At 36.0% G+C, this 21,633-nt stretch overlaps 1 protein-coding gene across 1 annotated transcript in view; it reads left to right on the plus strand.

The window, feature by feature from the left end:
• The window catches only part of AUH (AU RNA binding protein/enoyl-CoA hydratase), a 114,514-nt gene that overhangs the window by 40,137 nt on the left and 52,744 nt on the right, over nt 1-21,633 (plus strand). Inside the window, exons 5-6 of the mRNA XM_009330282.1 lie at nt 12,778-12,870; nt 13,785-13,841. Of these exons, the coding sequence (XP_009328557.1) occupies nt 12,778-12,870; nt 13,785-13,841 (150 nt within the window). The remainder of the gene's footprint in view (nt 1-12,777; nt 12,871-13,784; nt 13,842-21,633) is intronic.

A 21,633-nucleotide genomic window follows, 5' to 3' on the forward strand; every position in this document is an offset into this window, starting at 1 on the left:
ATTATTAAACTGTTTTTATCTCAACCCACGAGTTTTTCTCACTTGTGCTCTTCCAATTCTCTCCCCCATCCCACCGGGGGGGGGTGGGAGTGAGCGGCTGTGTGGTGCTCAGTTGCCGACTGAGGTTAAACCATGACAGTCACATACGGAGGCAAAACACCTTACTTGTGGCCTGATGGAACCTAGATCTGGACTAAGCTAAGAAAGAAACTTTTAATAAAATACTAATTTTACTTGTTTTCTGTTGGACATGTTCCATTCTAACAAACCTTATAGTGCTTTGTTTAAGATGTCTGATCAGTTTTGATGCATAAGTTGTGATATAACTTTAATAAGTAGTGATATTTAGTAAATTTGTTTAGACATAATTTTTACAGATGTGCTTAGTTTTGCCGTAGTCCAGTTTGAATGAGATCATCCTGAATGAAAGCACTTTGCGGTCAGTTACTCGCATTTGGTTTTTTTATTGTGTGCTTTTTATTTTATTCTAAGCAGATACAACTCTATATTTACAGATGGTTTTTTTTTCCCTCCTTAGCAATTTTCTGTCATTCTGGCTTCTCTCAGTCATTACCAAGCTTTTAATTCACCTAAAAGAGTGCTCTTGTTCATCCTTCAGGAGAACAGTCTCTTCTCCAAAAAGTTCCTTTTTTCACTGTTGAAGATCATGCATCCTTGGAAATTCTTAGGTTGTGCCACATTATATGCTAGCGTTTGTTTTTGGATGCAAGCTGTCAAAACCTGATCTGAGAGATCCCAAGAATGGGATCAGAATTATACAAGTTTCACGTGATTTCTGGTCTGCTAACTGCCACCCCACCTTCCCATTGTAAAGTCTCAAAAATAGGCAAGAATGATCACTGAAGAGGTCAGTGCAGTGCCTTATTTTACTATTTGAGTTTCTGGGGCTTCTGTGGAGCTTTGGTGAACATCAAAAATCCTGGTAATGAACACTCCAGACCTGATTATTACTCTGAGAAGTGACTGCTTAAGTAACATTGACCAAATCCAGCTGTGTTTGCTGGAGGTAAATCTGGGCAGCAAAGATGGAATGCTCTAGTTTGGAAAGTCAGTGAGAAGAACTGGGGGTTTCTCTCTTAGGGAAGAGCAGATACAGGCTATAACTTAAAAAAGCATTCAGCTGAATGAAATATCGCAGGTAGCTATCAAATTTGAAGACGACAAATTTACAGCTAGCAGTGTCATGCTTAGCAGGCATCCTTAGGCATCATGGTCTCCCTACGTTGTTGACACTGTGAAAGGGAGTTTTTGGCACAGTATTTCTCTTGCTATGTTGTTGCCTGTTCAGTTAAGTGTAGTGCATAGCTAATACAGTCTAAGACTGCTAGCATTCTGAACGCGTTGCTGAGCTCTTGGTTGTTTTCCAGTAGTACATTTACTGCTTCTCTTAACATTCAATTAATTTAAGATACCCTTTGACTAAATATTGTCTGTTTCCTAAATAGACAGTACTGTCCTTGCAGAGCTGAAATTACAGGCTTTGTCAAATTGCATTGGATTGTTTTTAATTAAAAAACACAATGCTAAACTCTGTACCATTATAGAGGCAATGAATGCAACATTAAAATTCTGTACCAAGATGTTTATTAGCTATTTATATGACAGCATTGCTTCCACAATTGCTAATACACTTTTTTCCCCATAATAATAACTTTCTAAAAACTGTTACAAAAAAAGATGCAGAAGTGGAGGACCTGACTATTAGGATGAGCTAGCTGATTGTCCTCCCTTATAGATCTGAAGATTAGGGAAGGAGGTGGCTTTGCATTGCTGATTAATTGCTGTGATCCCTGGCACTGCTGTACAGCCTTGATTAAAAAATATGTTTTTTAACATATTAACATGATATTTAACATATTTAACATTATTAACATGATATGTTAATCCTCAGTTTTCCTTCTAGTAAAAATTCCGAATGCTGTTCTATGAAGAAAAGAGACTGTGCTCTGGACATGTGTCTTTAATTTTCCTCCCACAAAAAGTAACTGTACCAAAAGAAGGGTGCTGCTTGCTCAAATGTTTTACTGAGATCAACATAGCCAGTTTGCCCATTGACTGCTAAAACAGGCCTCCGGTATGACTTGCTGTCCAAGGCTTCTGTTCCCTCTCTAGGGAGCCACATTGTGTATGTTTGATGCCTTGGGAAACTCTACCCTTTCCTCACCCTGCTCAGGTTTGAAATTGCATGTTTCAATCTCTGAATGAGAAGGAATAGTTTGTTAGCTCTTTTGCTTTGCCTGTCTCAGTCTCTGGCTCTGTTCCTAGAACCAATTGGTATTCAAAGGGCAACGACTCCTGGCATGGTACCGAAAGTATTATGCTGTTCTTCTATCGAAGAAATCCTAAGCTCATTGCTTGGGCCCAGCATTAGGCTTTGACTTCAGAATAGCATGTTCAAGTCTTGTATCGAACACAGCTTTTGCCGAGGTATGCGCTGCTTTGATGATACTGCCGAGCTAGTTTATTTAAAAAAAAAAAAAAAAAAAATTATGCTTACTGTGAAATTAGGGAGTGTTTCCTCTAGTGAATGAGCTGACTGAAACTATTACTTAATATATTAAGCTAATTTAGAAATAAAGATATTTTAGCACTAGACTGGGGAATGGAGGTACATGGAATACTGCTGAAAATAGATACAGGAGAAAAATTCTAGAAATGTTCAGCTAAAATGGTCAGTCTATGGGTTTTTCTTTGTATTGTCTCAAACAAGAATGCTACTGGTACTAGAGTATGTGTTATTTTCATACTGTAAATCAAACAAGTAGACAACAAAAGAATGAAAAACTTGTCCCATTGGATTCTCTTAACTGTTAGAGATTATAGTTGTGCTGTTTGTTTGAATTTTATTTTGTGTGCTCTCTAAGAAAGAAAAAAACTTACTTTTTTACATTCTACTTCTATGTAACTGACATAATTTATCCTTGGCATTATCCTTTTGTTTTGTAAATTCAGTGCTTGAATATGTGCTCTGCTATTTGTGTGAGTAATAAGTTCTTAAATGTGCTTAGTAAGGATAAAAAATATAGGAAATAATTTTCATTTTTCCTATATCCAAAGCTTTTTTTCGTTTGCACAGAAAGTAGATTCTGTCATCTAGGGTTTACTTCATTATTGCTTTACTGAGGGCAGAGTAAGACAACAAGAAGAAACATTAATAAATATGAATAAACTGAGGAATCTGTTTATCAAACTGAAGTGTATCACTGAAGATTAATGAAATATCCAAACTTTTTTATATAGTACAAAAAGAGAATCATGGGAGAGTTGGCTACAGAAGACTGTAGCTAAAGAGTTTGGTTAAAGCACCTCTTTCATTCCAATTAGTTTCCCAACTTTTGCTCCTGTTATCAAGAATATAAAACACAGTGTCCCTATTACCTGCCAATAATAAAGTACCAAATAGAAAAGTTTAAAATTAAGAACATAATATTCCTATGTTAAGTATTTTTTTTATCAATTAAAAAATTTTTTTTCTAGGTAATTTATAACAGTGAGTGATCACTGGAGGAAACGGGGAAATTAATGGGATTGAGGGAGATGCCTTAAGAAAACCCTTTAGTTACTGTCATAATAAAGGGAGGATAAACTTTACTACTATCTTTTGCTTAATAATCAACTGTAAGCAATGTGCAGTAACCATTTTCATTAAAAAGCAAAATTTCTTTACAAGTACTAAAAGATAGGGCTTTTTTATGCAGCTTTTTCTTGCTACCGATTGTCTGCTTGAACTTCGAAGGTATTAAAGCAAATATAATAATGTTCAAATAAATCTATCAACAGTAGCAGTCTATTAATCTTCTTATCCAAAGCACAGGAATTAGAGGATAACTAAAAGCATTTTGCAGTTGTAATTAGCAAATGTATGGAAGAGAATTGTGTGTATCCAAATGCACATGTAGACCATTTGGACTTAAAAGTGTGGTCATGTTTTTGCGGATGGAGATATTTTTAAAACATATGTAAATAAATAAGTTACTTCAAGTAACAACTTCTTCATTCTTTTTGCAATTATGACAGGTAAAGCTTTGTAGCATTTCATTACTTGCCTTGCACAAAAATGGTTTGACCCGTCATCTTTGCCTTCAAGTTCATACAGGAAGATTTGACAGTCTCACTTAGCCAGTTTCGTATGTTGCTACATACATTGGTTGGTTTTGATAGTGTTATAGAATGGATGAAAGTGCTTGTTGAAGTATTTGGTTTCTGTTAGCTTTTTTCCCCATAGAATGGTCTTTTTTGATGGCGGTGCTTGCAATTGAAAATGCAAGCAAACTGTTGTAGTCACTGACTTGATAACAGATTTTACAAGGCAAGGTAAACGCCTGAAACGCAACTGACATTGCTCTCTAAGTGCAAAGCTGGTATGCCATCTCAATGTTATTTTTGTACTTCAGGAAAAGATCCCAAATGATGAAATCAAGATATAGTATTGTGTTGCCATTATTCTTCTGATTTCCTGTGACATAATTTATGCAAAAGTGTAATTTTGTGATTAAAATGTTCCTAATATAAAGAATATTTCAGTTATCATGATTGCCCAGGGACTGCCTCTACTTGCCACTCAGGGTGCATAGTTTATGCCCTTTTTTTTTTTGAAGGGAAAAATCTTAATTTTACGCTCAAGAGCAACATCACCAAGAGAGATCAAAAATCTGGGTAGTGAACAGGTGGAAGAGAAGTCTATTCCGAGTGACAAGATAGGAATATTTACATATAAACTTAATTATTTTAAAACCAAATTAAAAATCCATTCCCAGTTATTATAGCAAGCTAGCATGTAGTTTTAAATAATCACTAGTGCTGATTCAAAATTCCTGTTTACACCTGTGGCCTTTTGAAAACTCTTTCCTAACTTGTAACGAGAAAACTTGCAGATTTTGGGTTAGTAAAGAAACTCTGTAAAATAACAGATCTTGAACCTTTCTTTCAACATTGTTGGTGCAGGAATCAGCCCATAGACTTGCAATATTATGTGGTTTTAAGCTATTGTTAGTTGAAATTTTCACTGAAGGTAAAGAGGATGTAAATAAGTACATTGTTTTATAATAATAAACCCAAAATTTATAGTTCTTTGTGTGACATTTTCACTCTATGATGTGACTTCTGTTTCTTCTTTCTTGCTTTCCTAATGGCTGACCAATCAATTATGGAATCTACAAGTATGTGTTTATTTGTGTTTAGAAATTTTTGGCACATGTGACCATTCTTTTTATTAATTTGAAGGCTCCATTATTGTTGCTACTTTTAAATAAACGTGCTGAGAAACAGAGAGGGCGCTTTCTTATCTGTAAATTAAAATTTGTCCTTGGGAAGGTGCTAGAACAACTAATCTGGAAACTACTTCTGGGCACATGAAGGACAAGAAAGTCATCAGGTGTAGTCAGCATGAATTCACAAAAGGGATATCATGCTTGACCAGCCTTATAACCTGTGATGAAATTACTTGTTTGGTAGATGAGGGAAAAGCAGTTGTCTACCTTGACTTCAGTAAGGCTTTTGACACGGTCTCGTACAAGATTCTCATAGAGTAACTGATGAGTATGGACTGGATGAGCAGACAGGGAGGTGGATTGAAAATTGGCTGAACAGATGGGTTCAGAGGCTGGTCATCAGTAGCATGAAGTATACTTGGAGACCAGTAGCCAGTGGTGTGTACCCCAGGGTCCAATACTGGGTTCAGTCCTGTTCAACGTCATTAATGATGTGGATGATGGGACAGAGTGTACCCACAGCAAGTTTGCTGATGATATAGAGACGGAAGGAGTGGCTGATGCACCAGAGGGTTGTGCAATCGTTCAGAGGGACTTCAGCAAGCTGACAGGAACCTCACTAAGTTCAGCAAAGGAAAGTGCAAAGTCCTGCACCTGAGGAGAAACAACTCCATGGCCCACATGCTGGCGGCTAACGATTTGGAAAGCTGCTTTGCAGAAAAGGCCCTGTGGGTCCTGGTGGACATCAAGTTGAAGATGAGACAGCACCATGCCCTTGTGGCAAAGAATGCTAATGGTATCGTGGTCTGCGTTAGGAGGAGTGTTGCCAGCAGGTTGAGGGAGGTGATCCTTCCCCTCTCCTAGCACTGGTGAGGCCACTGCTGGAGTACTGTGCCCAGGTCTAGGCTCCCCAGTACAAGAGAGAGATGGAGCTACTGGAGAGAGTCCAGCGAAGGGCCATGAAGATAATGAATGGACTGGAGCATTTCTCATATGAGGAAAGGCTGAGCAAGCTCGGACTGTTCAGCCTGGAGAAGAGAAGGCTCAGGAGGTGATGTCATCAATACATATAAATTCCTAAAGGGTGTTAAGAAGATGAAGCTAGGCTATCTCCAGTGGTGTCCAGTGACAGGACCAGGGGCAATGGGCACAAGCTGGGACACGGGAGGGTCCTCCTGAACATCAGGAAACACTTATTTACTGTGAGGGTGACCAAGCACTGGCACAGGTTACTCGAGGCGGTTGTGGAGTCTCCCTCCTTGGAGATCTTCAAAAGCCATTTGGACATGAGCTTGAGCAGCTTGGTCCAGGTGACAGTACTTGAGCAGGGGGGTTGGGCAAGGTGACCTCCCGAGGTCTCTTCCAACCTCAACCATTCTGTAATTTAAAGGTTTCTCACATGCTGCAGGCATATGTAGGCAGATATTTGCCATGCTTTCTTAATCTGCTTGAGTTAGGTAATGAATTGTGGAACTTTTTATATATTCCTCAATTTATAGCATACTTTCCTCCAGTAATATGTGTAATACTGAGAGTATGCAGGATATTTTTAGACAGTTCGGCCTCCTTGCTTTATGTTTTATGAAATCCATTATTCAAAAGGAAAACTGAAGTTGCTTGTCCTAGTAAGCTGTACACTAATCAACACTATTTGTCAAATAATCATAAATGCACATGTGGAATCAATAGCTTGGACAATCTATCTTTCCATTCTATGGGAACTCAGTTGTGCTGTTACGTAAATTTGAATTCTCTTGCTACTTCTGTCTTAGTTGGAGACTCATAGTTTTTGAGGGAAATAGAGTACTCTCACTTCGTTCTTTTCAGTCAGTACTGGGAAACAAGAATTCTTAGAGTATTGGCTGTCTGTTGATAATTGAAGACAAGTCAGGCTTATGAATCTGGTTCGGTAGGTGCTAGAGGTAGTCACCAGCTTCTGATTTACATCTGAGGAACTGTTCTTTCCAGAGGTTGATTGCCGGAGGTCACTGAAGTAAGAAGAGAGATGAATAATAAGGACTTTTTTCAACATTGTCCAGGTATAGGAGGACAACAGAGGAATAGTGAGGGGACTTAAGGTGACTGTCTTTCATTTTAGTGTTTCATATCAAATGCTTGAAAAGGTGCACTTTAAAGCAGGGCTTCATTTGAATGTTCCTAAATACCAAATTCTCACTGCTGTGGTTAGTTGAATTGAAAATACTTGTCCTAATCTGTAAAAGCGTACTTCAGAAATAGAAGTTAATTATATCTAAGGGACCATGTATAATTTGTGCATTGTTAAGGATTGAATGGGCTTCCATGGAGTTTTCTTTTTTGATTCATGAGAATCATGAACTGCAACTGTTGCTGCAGTAACAGTGCAGACCTTTTACTTTAAGAGAAACTGAATTCTAAGTCTGCTGGACTTCCAGTTCTTTAATGATGGCTCCTATATCCTAGCTATAGGAAGGAATAGTACAGGTGTTCTTCAGGTTGATTGTTTGAAACTGCTGTCAAGCTACAAGTATATGGTTCTCATAGAAAGCTCATTGGCATGTGAACAGCCTTGATCTCAAGATTTTGTGCCTAGCTTGAGAATGTTTCTTCTTTTTGTATGAATATGTGGTACAGTTGCTAACAGAAAATACTACAGGTATAAATTTACTTAGCAAGCAAGGAAGTCACCCTTAGAAGATTGGTCTCTTTGGATTTGATATATTCTAAATTGGTAACTCTTTTCTGGGTGTCATGTATTTTAAGTTAATCAGTCTGGACAAGTGATGTAGGTTGACCAGGAACACAAATCACAACATCTGGAATTCTGGATAACCATATTATTCTTTCTCTGCTCATTTCAGGAACTCTCAATAAGGGACTAGCAATAGTGATAGGTCTTCCTTTGAGCCCTTGAACACTGTCTAAGGAATGTGTTTATTGCCTGTTATGTAAAATCCACTGTGTGTAATGTTTCAGAAACGCAAGACCACTTTCATGTATAAATTGTTGCCATTTTGTTTTTACTGCATTTATTTGTGCAGTCTTCATACTTCTTCCTTCCTTCCTTCTTCCTCAATATCTGCAGAAAGTAGATTTTTCCTAGTTGATCAGACCATTTCATCGTCTGTCAATAGTGAGAAAGTGAGATTGTGCACAAATGGAAAAAGGCTGCTTGATAGTTACTAAGAAAGTATCAAGTGTAATTCAGCTTCCTGTCAGATATTATCTTACATATCTGTAATTTTATAAGAACTTTTTTAATGAATTAGTCAGAGGACTAAATAGTCACATACAGTTCATGTCAGTACAATCCAGGCAACTTCTGCTTTATATTTGGGGAATGTCAGTGTCCGCAGTAAATGAATCAGCTGTGTGGGCTGTGACACACATCTGAGAAACTATTTCTTGGTCAAATCCTCCAGACCTGGTGCCTGTATTCATATGCTGGTCTTTCATTCATCATATAATCATTTCTAAGCGGAAAGGAAATCCCTTGTTAGTCACTAGCAGTGGACATCATGTGGAAAGTCACTTAAAGATGAAATAACAATTACCTGCTTCAAAACAGTTGTGATTCTTTGAGATTGCTTCCCACACATTACATGTGTTCTTATGTACTTAAATGCAAAGTCCTCCTCCTGTGACATTCTGTACTGGTGACAAAATTGTGGGAGAGTTTAGCTTACTCTACTGTTTATGTCTTTCAGTAATGGAGAGTCCCAGGAAAGCAGGAGGTATCCCAAGACTACAGGATGCTGCTGGTCAGCCTAATCTAAAGCTACATGTAACATATATATTTAACAGGAATACATTCCTGAAGTTGAGCTGAAGATCCACACTTACTACAGAGTAGGAAACAGGCCCATTTCTTTATATTGCTGTATATCATCTCTTCTAACTTTTGTTTGAGCTTTTTATGGTTCATTGGACTTAACTAGCTGTATCATGTTATTATGTTCAATTTCTCTTACTGAAGTTTTTTGCATGCTATCAATTTCTTAGTTCTTCCATTTTTACCTGTTGGTCACTCCACCTGTATCACGGAGTGATGATGGCCAATAAACATCCTTTTATACAGGTTGTATCACCTTCTGTCCTAACAGATTATTCCTCAAATAACTTAATACATAAAAATTATTTTGATCTGCTTGTTCATGTTTGTCTCCTCTTCAGCCTGTCCAACCTCTGTTTCTACTCCTGTGATCTCAAATACAGAAATGCGTTTTTGTCTTAAAACTCTGTTGCTGACTTAGGACTAACATACTGAAATAGGCCCTTCTTTTTTGTTACTGTACTTAGAAACTTCCTTTTCTGTAATATCGTTAAGCATTGATGTTATATGGGGACATGAGTCGGCTTTTGCTTGGGACAGTTTTATATGCAGAATGGAAGTGTATATACAAAATATGCAGCATGTTTTACAATACAATAGATGTGTGAAGTAATCCTTCATGAATTCATTGTATGAACTGGCTTATTATTCAGTGTCCTTCATATTCCACACTGATGTACTACAGTGCAATTCTCTAAATGCTGCTTATTACTTAATCTTTTTTTAACTACGTCTAACAACATTAATCTGTGTATACACACGGTCTACTCTTGTCTGTGTTGTACACTCTAATTTAGTTTAATTGTTTTGTTTCTTTTATATATATGTCTAATGCAGCTATGTGCTATGCAGCTTATGATTGCATGTTGATAAACCCGTATCACATCTAGAATCTAGCACTAATAATTAGTAGTACAACAATTGCCTGAAATTTATATCTGTTATTTACAACATGACAAAAATGTGGAATGTTAGAGAATTAAACCACCGGGCTTCTTGGCAAAGCTTTACATGGATTTTTTTTATCACTCATAGCAAATGAGTTTTGCCATGTGGAATCATTGTGGAGGTTGACCTGTCTGTTTATGTAATTTATTGTTTTTAAAATTTGAGTGCATACAACTTAGTTAAGTCTACAGGGCATGATTTGTCAAACATCATCTCTGTTTTTGTTATGAGCTGAACAGTTTTGGCAGTTCTGTATTAAAATTATGCAGATAAACATGAACAAGTGCCTCTTGTGCTACACAATATGAATATTCCAAGAAGCTTTATCCTTGGTAATAAGTTCTAGTGACTTAGAAACTCAGTTTAAAATCCAGAGCAATTGCTAATTTATTTCTGTATTGCTTTTTCTGATGCTTCACAAGAACGTGTTAAAAGGATTAATTTCTTCAATTCTTTTCATAGGTATACACAGAGCTATTGTAAAGAATTTGTATTTTGCCTTTCATTCTTTGTCAACTTCCACGTCAGGTGATCCTTTAAAATTAATGTCCTTGGGAAGTGATGATTCTAACATATGGTATCAAACTGCTTCTTCTCCCTTTGAATTATGAAGTTTAGTATTTCTTAATGGGAATGCTGGCTGTAATTCTTGAAACCAAGCTGTTTTATAATACTCTTTCTGTAAGTTTCATTTCTCTGTGTAATGGTCTACTTGAATTGTACCATTGCTAAATCTGGAAGTTACTTATCATAGGAAAAGTAGTCTGTCTTGGAGTACTGCAGAAGTTATGTAAATAGTGCTCCAGATACTGTTTGCTAGTCTCTGAGAAATGGAACATACATGCAGGCAGTAACTGCTGGAAACTACAGTTAATAATGAACATGCCTTTGTGTTCAGGCAGATTATTTTTCACTTACCTATGGCAAAGGCAGATTCCTTTAAGAGAAATGCTAGCTGTATCAGCCTTGAACTTGGATTGCAAGACTGTTTGGCAAATCGGTTATGGTGACGGGGTTATGAGTTTCAGTCAGCAACCTGGCCCTGCTGGAAATGGGAGTTGCATTCTCTTCTTGCCTTCCCGTATAACTAAGAAAAAGTAGAAGACAAAGAACAGATTTTACTCCTATTCCTCTCTCTCCTATGCCTTCTGTGGTAGATGGCAAATATAATGGATACCTTGGGCTCTTCTAAGGGACTGCAAGTGCTTGATGTTGCAGACAGTAACAGTAGTCTCTTTTGACATTGGAATTGATTCAGATAATCACTTTTAATCATGATCTAAACCAGCAACCAAGGGACTTTGATTTAAAGCATCTGTTATGATATTGAAAAGCATTGGTAAATTTTTGTTCTTTTCTTAAAGACAATTGGATTTTCATTAGTTGTTAATCATAAAAGGATGTCGATTTGCAGGTAAAAATAGCCTTTCATTTAATTTGATATTTTGTTTTGTTACTCAGTGAGAGACTACCTGTTTGTATACAGATTTATTCATGCTGATATACATTAACATTTAATTGATTTTTTTTTTTTTAAATAAAGTTATCTGGATTGTATCTGTCAGGAAAAAGGTAAGCTAGGTAGCACAACTTCTAAATTTAAAACTAACTAGTTCACTAAAGAAAGGAAGTATTATTTGTAATTAACACATTAAATTAATCATTTTTGGTCACATTTACCCTTCTAGATTTTAAAAGGAGAGAACATTCTCTCACACCTCATTTTCATTTATATTTTGGCAGCAGGCTTTTTTATTTTTCAATTTCCAACTAAGACTGAATGAACTGGTCATTGAATTCAAGTAGCTGAAACATTAAAACAAAGAAAGTATTTTTTTAACATCTGCAAAAAAACCTATTGCTGTCAAGAGTTGGTTTAACATTTCAACAAACTGTACACCCAAGTCTTCAGCTAATGAATTGCTTTTGATTATCTTTGAAACTTTAGTCACAAAAACGACTACTCAAATATTGTTGGAGTATAGTTTAGAATTATTGATAGCTTGTGGTAAATGGTATGTTAAATGTAATTAAAGCTGTAATATATAAGTTAATTTCTCAAGTAAAAATACGTTTCTCATCAAACTTCTTCGAGTTTGTGGTGAAGAGGGGAGAAGAGAACTTAAACTTGTTGGAGGTGAAGAGCAGTACTGTAAGCTGAATGTTTAAATGACTTCCCCGTGTCAGAACACTGATGATGCATTAAATACAAACCATGCCATCCATGGTCACACAGGCCTCTGGAGCCCTGCTACCTGTGATGTGTACTGGCAGCATGTGCATCTGTTTATCAGACTGAAAACTTTCCCACATTCCATTAAGCTGTTAGCTGCTGCTTTACAGGACAAAGGGGGCAATAGTGCTGGCCACACCATGTCTGGGGATATTAAGACACAGAGAGCTCCAGCTATGCTAGTGTCACAAATTATTATGATAAGACATCTGTATTTCCACTGGGACTGTTTGTGTATGTGCCTTTTTTAAGTATTCCTGGTTTTTTGTTTGCCTGGCTCTGCTATGTATGTTTTTGGAGTTTACGATTCAGATTTTTGTCAAAAGTGAGCAGAAGCTAGGTAAAAAGGCTTGCAAACCTATTCAGCCACAGATTGATTAGAGGGAGGATCAATTTTTTTGCCGAAGTGTTGCTGAGCAATCAGGTTTTAGACCCACTTTGTTTTATGAAACTTTTTTCCCATAGCATGACTCTACTTTGAACAAAACCTAATGAAATGGCGTTTCAGAGATTTTCTTTGTGAGGCCAGTGTTAATTGGTACTTTCTTTTTCAGCTAATCTGCCTGTACCTACTATTGCTGCAATAGATGGAACTGCATTAGGTGGTGGGCTAGAACTTGCGTTAGCCTGTGATATAAGAGTGGCAGGTAGGTCTGAATTCTGTTTATAGAACATAGGTTTATTAGTGTTGCAGGTGGCTTGACTAAGCCTTGTTTTGGCAACAGTCTTACAAAACTTATTTTGTATTTGATGATGTTTATAACCAATTATTTTAAAGGGATTTAGCAGAAACCTAAGTACTTGCTAATGTTTAATTTCAAACAACTTACCACTGATAGCTGGATTGCTTTTGTTACATGTTTTATTTTATTCTTATGACCTTCATTTTATCAGTATTGCCAGAAAGGTTATGTAGTTGTTTTGATATTTTATTTAGTAATTAAAGTATTCTCCTTTTCTGTATTTGAAGTGTTCTAGATGGAGATTTGATTTTATCTAAACAGGTTGCAGGGAAAAAGCAAAAGTTGTTAGTGAGAGTAGCGATTAAGCTGTTACAAAAGAAAAGTGACAACAGCACTTGAAAAGAGGAACCTTGACCTATCCAGCTGTCAGAACTGTAAAGCCATTTGTTGGAAAGTAAATGGAAACTTGGTCCTGAACAGTTGCCGGTAACTTTGGGTATATAAAGCTGTTTGACCTTTAGAGAATTCATAATAATCAGATACAGAATTCTACCTCATTTTAAGATGTTAAATAATAAGTCTTTTAGTATTTTACATTTTGTAAATAAGTCTCTGTTACTCACTGTAATTGCTTACTTGCTATGTGAAAATTAATAAGGTACAGAACTTGCCTTGATGGGAGTAGTTGGATCTTTTACTAATGGCAGATCAGTTGAATCTATTTAAAGATTTTCATTAACAAATGCTTTTTAAGCAATTTATTGTTCTTTATGAAGGAAATGTAATAAATTAACAATCTTGTACATCATTATTACATATTTTGCAAAGTTTTTTTCCTATAAATTATAGTAAGAACTTACTTGCATTCTGTTTTTTAGCCTCTTCAGCTAAAATGGGCCTAGTTGAAACAAAGTTGGCAATCATTCCAGGTGCAGGTATGAATGTTTTGCTTTTGTTACCATGGATAACTGAATAACACATGCTCTTGATACTTGATTTTGAATTGTTGTTCATGAATTTCTGCTTATTTTTATATTTCTATTAAAGACATTGGCATGTTTTAAAGCTTATTGCTTATATTACTTACCAAAAATTAATTTAAAAGTGTATTACTCATTTTTAGGGAGTGGCATTTGTGTATTAAGTTTTTAATCAGTCTTCATTAGCTAAGTCAGTATTGAGTGATTTTTGTAAATGACATTTGATGTCTTTATCTGAACACTGAATAGTTTTGCTAAGGATCAGACTAGGAAAAAAGAGGGAGTTAACTATCAGTGTACAAAAATGGTAATTTAAATAATGATCCACTTTTACATAACGTCTGGTACTTTAGGATTCAAATTCTGTTTTCATGCTGCTTGTAAATTGGTTGAAAAGAGTTTAAAAACTGTAAGTATAGCTGTGAATAGATCTTTTTCTTACCAATATTTTTTTAGATTTTGGGGGTCAAAAACCTCTTTTCTATTTGGAAGGCCAGTTGACTGGCTTTTCCTGGATTCAAGGTGAGTGAAAGTTATATAATGAATAATGTTCGAGGAGGTCTTTGTGTTAAGAAACTTTTTTTTTTAATTTTATGCATAAATTATTGTCACTTGAATTAAGATTATCTGCCTTTCTGCGGAAAGGGCAATAACTTGAAAACAAGTGCATCCCTGTGACTCCCATCTAGCTTTGGCCTGCATTTCTGGAAGTTCTGGGAAACTTTATACCCTTTCTTTGTCCCTATTTTCTTTCTAATGGGTGAAACCTATTCTGGAAGCACTGTATCCAATTTTAATGGATACCATTGCAGCTTGTGTAGAGAGGACAATAAAAACTACCATAATGCGAGCACTGGTATGAACTTCATGTAAGAAACTATTCCATCCTATAACTAATCTAGACAATTATTGTACAATTTCAAATTCTCTATTATTATGGTTATTGTTGAGTTGTGATTTCAGTCAATACTTTCTCCCCGTCTCTTTTTCTCTGTGGTCAGAGCTACATTTTACATAAGGAAAACTGAGTTATGATGACCGATCTCCTTTTAGCAGCAGATAAAAATAATAATGTAGATGATTTTAAGGATATATTTTCTTCCAGTGGTGGTGTCATGAAATAATGTGCCTTGATAATAAGTCCTAGTGAAGAAAAAGACAGAAAATGATGATGTTTATCTTTGTTGGCAATGTTTTCCTCTTTGTCCTCCCACTCCACGCTTTCCTAAGGGACTCTGCAGGACAGTATTGGAGACATACTCTCCAGTTCAAGAAATTCAGGTCAAGTTCTCCATATGTTCTCAGTATTCAGCTTACTTAGGTTGTCTCATATTTCCTTGTCTTCAGTTAATTATAGATGTTTCAAACTTCTAACGCTTACACTTTAAAATGCTAGGTGACTGACTCATTATGAATTTGATTCAGAATGTTTTATTGCTGTTCAAAGACTGAGGTTTGAAAAATATCTTTTTTTTTTCATCCTAAAATAATGAATTTGGCATATGTCTTCCGTCATATTTTCAAGGAGCTGATTTCACCATGTTACAATGCCTTTTAAACGTTTTGGTGTATGTTCAGTGATGAATTTTTTCCCTATTCCTGTCAGTCTTTCTGAGGACTATTTTTGTTGAGTGTATTCAAGCTTATCGCAACTTTTTTCTGATCAGCCTGTACTTGCACCAATCCTGTTGAGCAGTGAACAACGTTTCAGCTGTTTTTGGCTCCTGTTATCCAAATAGTAACTGATCATGCTTTGTGTCATCAGAAAGTGAAGAATGAGTGAAGGAATTTTGCATATGTCATTTAGGTAGAGAAGCCAGATGTGCCCACTTGAACTATAAGCTTCACGGGTTAATGGAATATTTTGTTATAGTGCTTGCTTCAGGCTGCTCTGAGCCAAAGCAGGACTGGGCAGTGGAGTTGAAAAGAGAGCTGTAGCCCTTAAGAGGCCTCAGGAGGTTTCTGCTGCCATCTAGTACATCTGAAACACGCTGACATAATGTGTTGCTTCTTCGAAGTAGGTCCCTACAGCATGGCAATCTACTACTGTTTTTATTCTGCTCCATCAGCTGCCATGAGTATGTAAAGATTTTACATACTACTTTACATAGATGTAAAGATTTTAACTTGGGTGATAATTAACGTGGGTGTTTGAGACTGTATGAAAAACTTACTTATTTTCTGTTTGCTTTTTTTAAAACCCCAGGAAGTTACACTCAAAAACCTATGTTAGAAGAATGTTACTAGCATTAGATAGTATTAAAATGTAGATTCAGGGCAGATCAGCTATGACATTTTGGACCTTGTTGTATGTTACGTTTTATTCCATCCTATTTTGAAATGTGGTCATCAAAAAACCCAGTCAGCTGCTGTCTAGTGACCATAAATTTCCCAGGTGCAAGAAATTTTGCTTTTGAATATGCACAGAAGTACTGCAGCTTTCTAAAGGCTAAGGCTGAGCAGCAGTTACTTGAATCCTGGCTAATGTACCAAAGTGAATTGTTCCTTCCAAGTCTGCTGAGGGTCTCAATCAATTAGGCATTTGTAGGGCATGCCTTATCTGTGGTAGCAGGTTGGGTCTCCTCAGAAAATTCATCCATGGCAGATAGCAGAGCAAGACCAAGAGGGGTGACAGCAGTGCCTCCTTTTATACAATAGCTTTGTGCACACACCAGCTGCTCAGGTTGTGAGGGAGAAGGATCGATTCTTCTGCCCTTGGAAATTTAAATCCATTTCTCTCCACTATGAAAAAAGCCTTAGCTGCCAGACTGTGAGCTAGGGAAAGTAGACGATCTTTCCAGTTTTCCTCTTCAGTACATCCCACTGCCTAGTAAGAAAGTCAAGATTCGGAGAACTAGAGGAAGTGTGTAACAGAGAGAAAATGGCTTGGTAACTTGGTGCTGGGGAAGTTACCTGAGGATGAATATTGATGACTTTTGTTTTCTAAAGAAAGTCTGCCAATCACTATTCATTGCACAAGTGGTTTTATGCCACCACAACAGGTATGTATATCAGACGATTTGTCTGTTCATCCCCTCTTTTCCTCACTTTTCTTCCCTATGAACTTGGGGTCTGTTGGCCAGTTGTAGTCTAATTTGACTACATGGCAGTGGTTGCAAAAAAAGACAGTCCCTAGAATTTTAGTAAAAATAGGTGGCCAGATGAAGGGAAAATTTTATTGTCCTCAGACAAAAAGTTTCAGCGTGAACTAACCTATTCTTGGGCATGAAAGAATGGGCACAGGAGGGAAGCGTTGTGGACATCCTAGCTGTGGAAAATGTTTCAGTCAGAATTCTCCTCTCACTGGACAGCGATGAGTTCGTATGAGGCAGGATTTCATGGGAAACCAGACTTTATTAGCTCTGCAGTTTAAGGAGATGCTTGTTATCAGCCAGAGTGGCTTTTCTCAAAGCTGTTCATTGCTGAAAGGAGTTGATTTTTTGGATCTCTTAGTCAAAAAGCTGTTTAAACAACTTATTTTCTGTGTAACACTGTAGTCTGTACAGAACTCAGCATAATGTAGGAAGAGTCTTTTTTACACAAAAATCGTGTTTCTTCTCTTTGTTGTTATTTCCCAAACTGAAGTAAAAAGAAAGCAAACCTCTTTCATTAATTGAATGTAGTTTCTCTCAACTTGCAAAGGAAGTGTTTCACAGTGACAAGTTTCTCCTTAGCTGAAAATTGTCTTTTGGAGCATTTGTATCTGAAGTATTTGGTTTTCTGCTTTGTAACTTTTTAAAGCTATCTCCATCCATGATTTATTTCTGTTGTTTATCTCTAGACTTTCACAACGGATGTCATACCGGGCCTGCAATTGATAGATGATGCCTTGCTGGCAGATCTGCTTTTATTTGTTAGTATCTTATTTATATAGCATTCAGTAATAGATCTGTTATGAGAAGATAAAAATGCTTGTAAACAACATACATAAACTTTCTTACTTTGTTAATAGAATGAGATATGATTTGTTGTACAAAGGAAAAATATTCTGTGATAATAAGAAGTAGGAAAGACAGATATCTATATAAAAAATAATTTGGGTTTTCTTTATGCAGTTTTTTTCCATGAAAGTTTCATGTGTAAAGCTGAGGTACTGGTATGCATCAACAGTTATGTTTCCACAAAAAAGACAAAATAAACTTCATTGAAATTAATACACTTGTGTCAGCAGATCATTTGACCAGGCTAGATTAAAACTGTAGCTACTGGCCTGCATATTTACAGCTGTCACTCCTTTTTTTTGTTTTGTTTATGAAGACATTTTAATTAGCAAGTCTTCATTCAACTCATCAAAATGAATTTTGCCTTTGTTCTTCCCTGCTCCTCCCAAAACCCCCACTACTTCATTACAGAACTGTCTTCCACTGTTTAAAGGTAAAATAAAAACCCAGCAGATGATCCCTGGGATCATGCTTTCCGTGACAGCATTCAGTTTAAAAGCATATTTTACCAAGAAGGCTTTAAAACAAACAAACAAACAAACAAACAGACAGACACAACTGTTAAATCTTTAAAAAAGTCTTTGTAAATAAGCTGTATCTTCTTTCTGCATCTTAAAGTTACTTTGAACCTTTTTTTTCCAAAGGTGAAACTGAAGCTTCATTACATAGCAGGCTGGGCTGTTTTTTGTCTTTAAAATACGTAGCAAGGGAGAGATTTAATGGCAGCATTTCTGTGTTCTGCTCTTTCCACTTTGGTAACAGTGTTGTTTTGACTGTTTTTCTAAACTTTAAAATGTGTTTGGGGAAGTTATGGTACTTGTAGATTATAAGATTATAAAAGATGACAGAGGAACATACTGAAAAATTAGTTTTCTTTGCGTAGGAAGAAAACGAGCGTAAGAAAGAAAACTGGATTTAGGTAATCATTGTGTATTTTCCTTACTCTTAAAGTATTCATTGTTCACTTTTAAAAACAACATGAAGGTCTCTGTTACAGGATTTATTTTAAAGCTGAAAAAAAATTCTATTTTGGATGAGAAGGATGTCAAGGGAATTTCCAGATGTGAAAAACTCATACAGAATGTGATCTTGCTAACAGCAGTAGTTGTACAATTCAGCCAAGTGTAAAGGTTAAATAAAATGTCAAACATTTCAAGTTAAAATCTGGTGCACCTTACAATATATGGTTAGCATATTCTTTGGAGTTCTGTACTTCAGTTTCAACAATAATAGGAATAATTGCATTTGACAAATACTGAAAAAATTTAAGTGCCACCATTTCTGGAAGTGTCTGAAGTAAGACTTAAAGGCTTCTGCACATTTAGTTTAATTTTTGTGCGTGTAGGTGCTACAGGATAGTACATCATTACAGATATATTTAGAAAGAAAAAACTACTTATTTTGTATAACTTGATACATCTTACCTGAGTAATCCTATATGTCTCCATCCTGTCTTTATTCCTGCCCTCACTAGCCTACTCTTTTATTCTCCTTTACTTTTTCCATTAAGTCTCCCTAGTTCTTACATATACAGTTTTTTCTCATTACATAAGGGCACCAGCTGAGACCTCTTAAGTTTTGAAGGTTCAGCTCTTAGTCCTGTGACAACTAACTGACTTTGGGAAAAAAAATGAAAGTGAAACAGTTAGCTTTAAGTTTGTTTCTTTTTTTTTTTCCCCCCAGTTAGTCCATAAACTCTCTTGTGACTTCTCTTACTTCTTCTGTTTCCTTATCCCAGTCTTGTGTCAGATTTTTAATATTTTAAAGTTCCCAAATTAAATACTGGTAGAACACAGTTTTAAATAAGCTCCTGAATCAACATCTTCAGTGTTTCATAAATATTGTTCTTAAAAATTTTATGTATTGTGGAACAACCAAGAAGATGCACTTTCTTCTTCTTCTTCTTCCCTTACAATTAAGAAAAACTTCTAAATTATTTTTTTTTTTTTACTGAGGTCTAACAGTGACTGCTGAGCATTTACAATCCTATTATGATTTGATACAGTAAAACCCCAAATTAGTTACCCTGAGAACATTTATCTACTTTTTCTTCAGTCATCTGAAGTCTAGATAGCTTTATTTGCATTTTAATATTTTGTAATGTTCATTTTATGCATCGTGTTAAATAAATGGCCTGAAGTAAAAAATTGCTAATAGTCTAGAAAACAGATGTTTGAACATCTACTCTTTTCTCAAAGTAATTAAACACAATATATAGAATGTTACTAGAGGGAGGTAAATTGGTTCTGCTTCTGTAAGTTAGCGAGAATTGTGGTTTGTACGTTTTCCTTAAATAAAAATAAGCTGATTTTCATCAAAAGACTCATTTTTCTCCCTGGCTTTATGATCAGTTGTAATGGTGGCAAAACTTCAAAATGTCATGCAATACTAACACTGCAAAAGACCCATATATAAAACTAATGTTTTGCAAATTTTATTTACAGTCTCTCAATATAAACGGAATACTTTACAAGTAGTGGCAACTTACAGCAGAAGAGAAGATGATAGGAGATGTCCTTAGAACTATCCCCTATATCTACATGAAGCATGCAGTATTTACCTTTGCAGAGTGATCCACAGAACAATGTGTGCTTTTCCCTTTGCATGCTAGCCATAGAACACTTTCCAAAACAATACTAAAAACACAACTAGCACTTCCTACAGAAAAAGGAGGTATCCAAGGCTATCATCCGTGTCCCAAGTGATTACAATTGTATAGAATGTTATTTGAAATGTCAAGTTCTGTGTAAGAAATGGACCACTTCTGACATTCTAGTTGTTTCTGCTAGCAGAGATTACAGAACATTTCTTCCTGACCTAAATTTGGACATGTCTTGTTTACAAATCAGAACTAACAATCAGACGTTTGAGAAATTTCAATATCATAAGGAGCAGCACTGCATCCCCAACATACTGTGTCTGGTTAAAGTTAGTCCTTTGATGCTGCAGAGGAAGGAGGAAATAAAACAAAGACAAAAGAAAGCCCCAGAAGCCAAGTTGAGCATTAGAGGAAATGTAAGAGGAGAGAAAGGGAATTTTTTGGGGTCTTGAAAAGCAAAGCACGGAAGGTCTGAGATTAGCATACTATATCTATGGAGAAATCAAACCTTAGCAACAAACAATAATTGAATGTTCTTTAGACCTTTGTCATGTCTTAGGGGTATAAAAATATTGTTCTTTATATCCAGATTGAATTTTGGAGTACTGTTTTTATTAAAATTCATTCTTACAACCTGAGCAATGTTATCAATTGTTTTCCTCATTCTCATAAGTATATAAGTACATTTGCTTTCATCAGTTTGAAAATTGTTTTGTGAGATTGGCGGATTGCTTATTTTTGAATGACAGCCAGAAAAATGAAAAAAAATAACAAACAGTTTGGTTTCTTCCATCCTCCTTAAATCATGTAGATTTAAGCCCTGTTCAGGTATTGTTTCAGTGAGCGTGAGTTGTACTATCACATTTGTATCTTTTTCCAGACCATTTCTGTGCCATTGGTAACTAAGGAGTGAAGCTTTGAAAAGAAAGCAAACCCGAACTTTGGTTTTGCAATTTGATTTTTTCACCATCTGTAGGATAGTATGACACTGAATAGAAACTACAGTTTAGGCAGACTGTAATATGAATGGAATTCACAGTAGGTTTCCTAGCATAGGTGCAAACTAGGATATATTCACTTGGGGTACTCAAGTGAAAAGGATGTGGAGAGAATAAAGTAAATGGAGAAAAGAATGATCTAAAATGCTGCAAGGTAAAGAACCCTTTATTTTTCCAAAGCCAGTTAAAATTTTAAATTATTTGTATAC

The sequence above is a fragment of the Pygoscelis adeliae genome, unplaced genomic scaffold (genome assembly GCF_000699105.1).
Source record: "Pygoscelis adeliae isolate BGI_AS28 unplaced genomic scaffold, ASM69910v1 Scaffold398, whole genome shotgun sequence".
Classification (NCBI taxonomy): Eukaryota; Metazoa; Chordata; class Aves; order Sphenisciformes; family Spheniscidae; genus Pygoscelis; species Pygoscelis adeliae.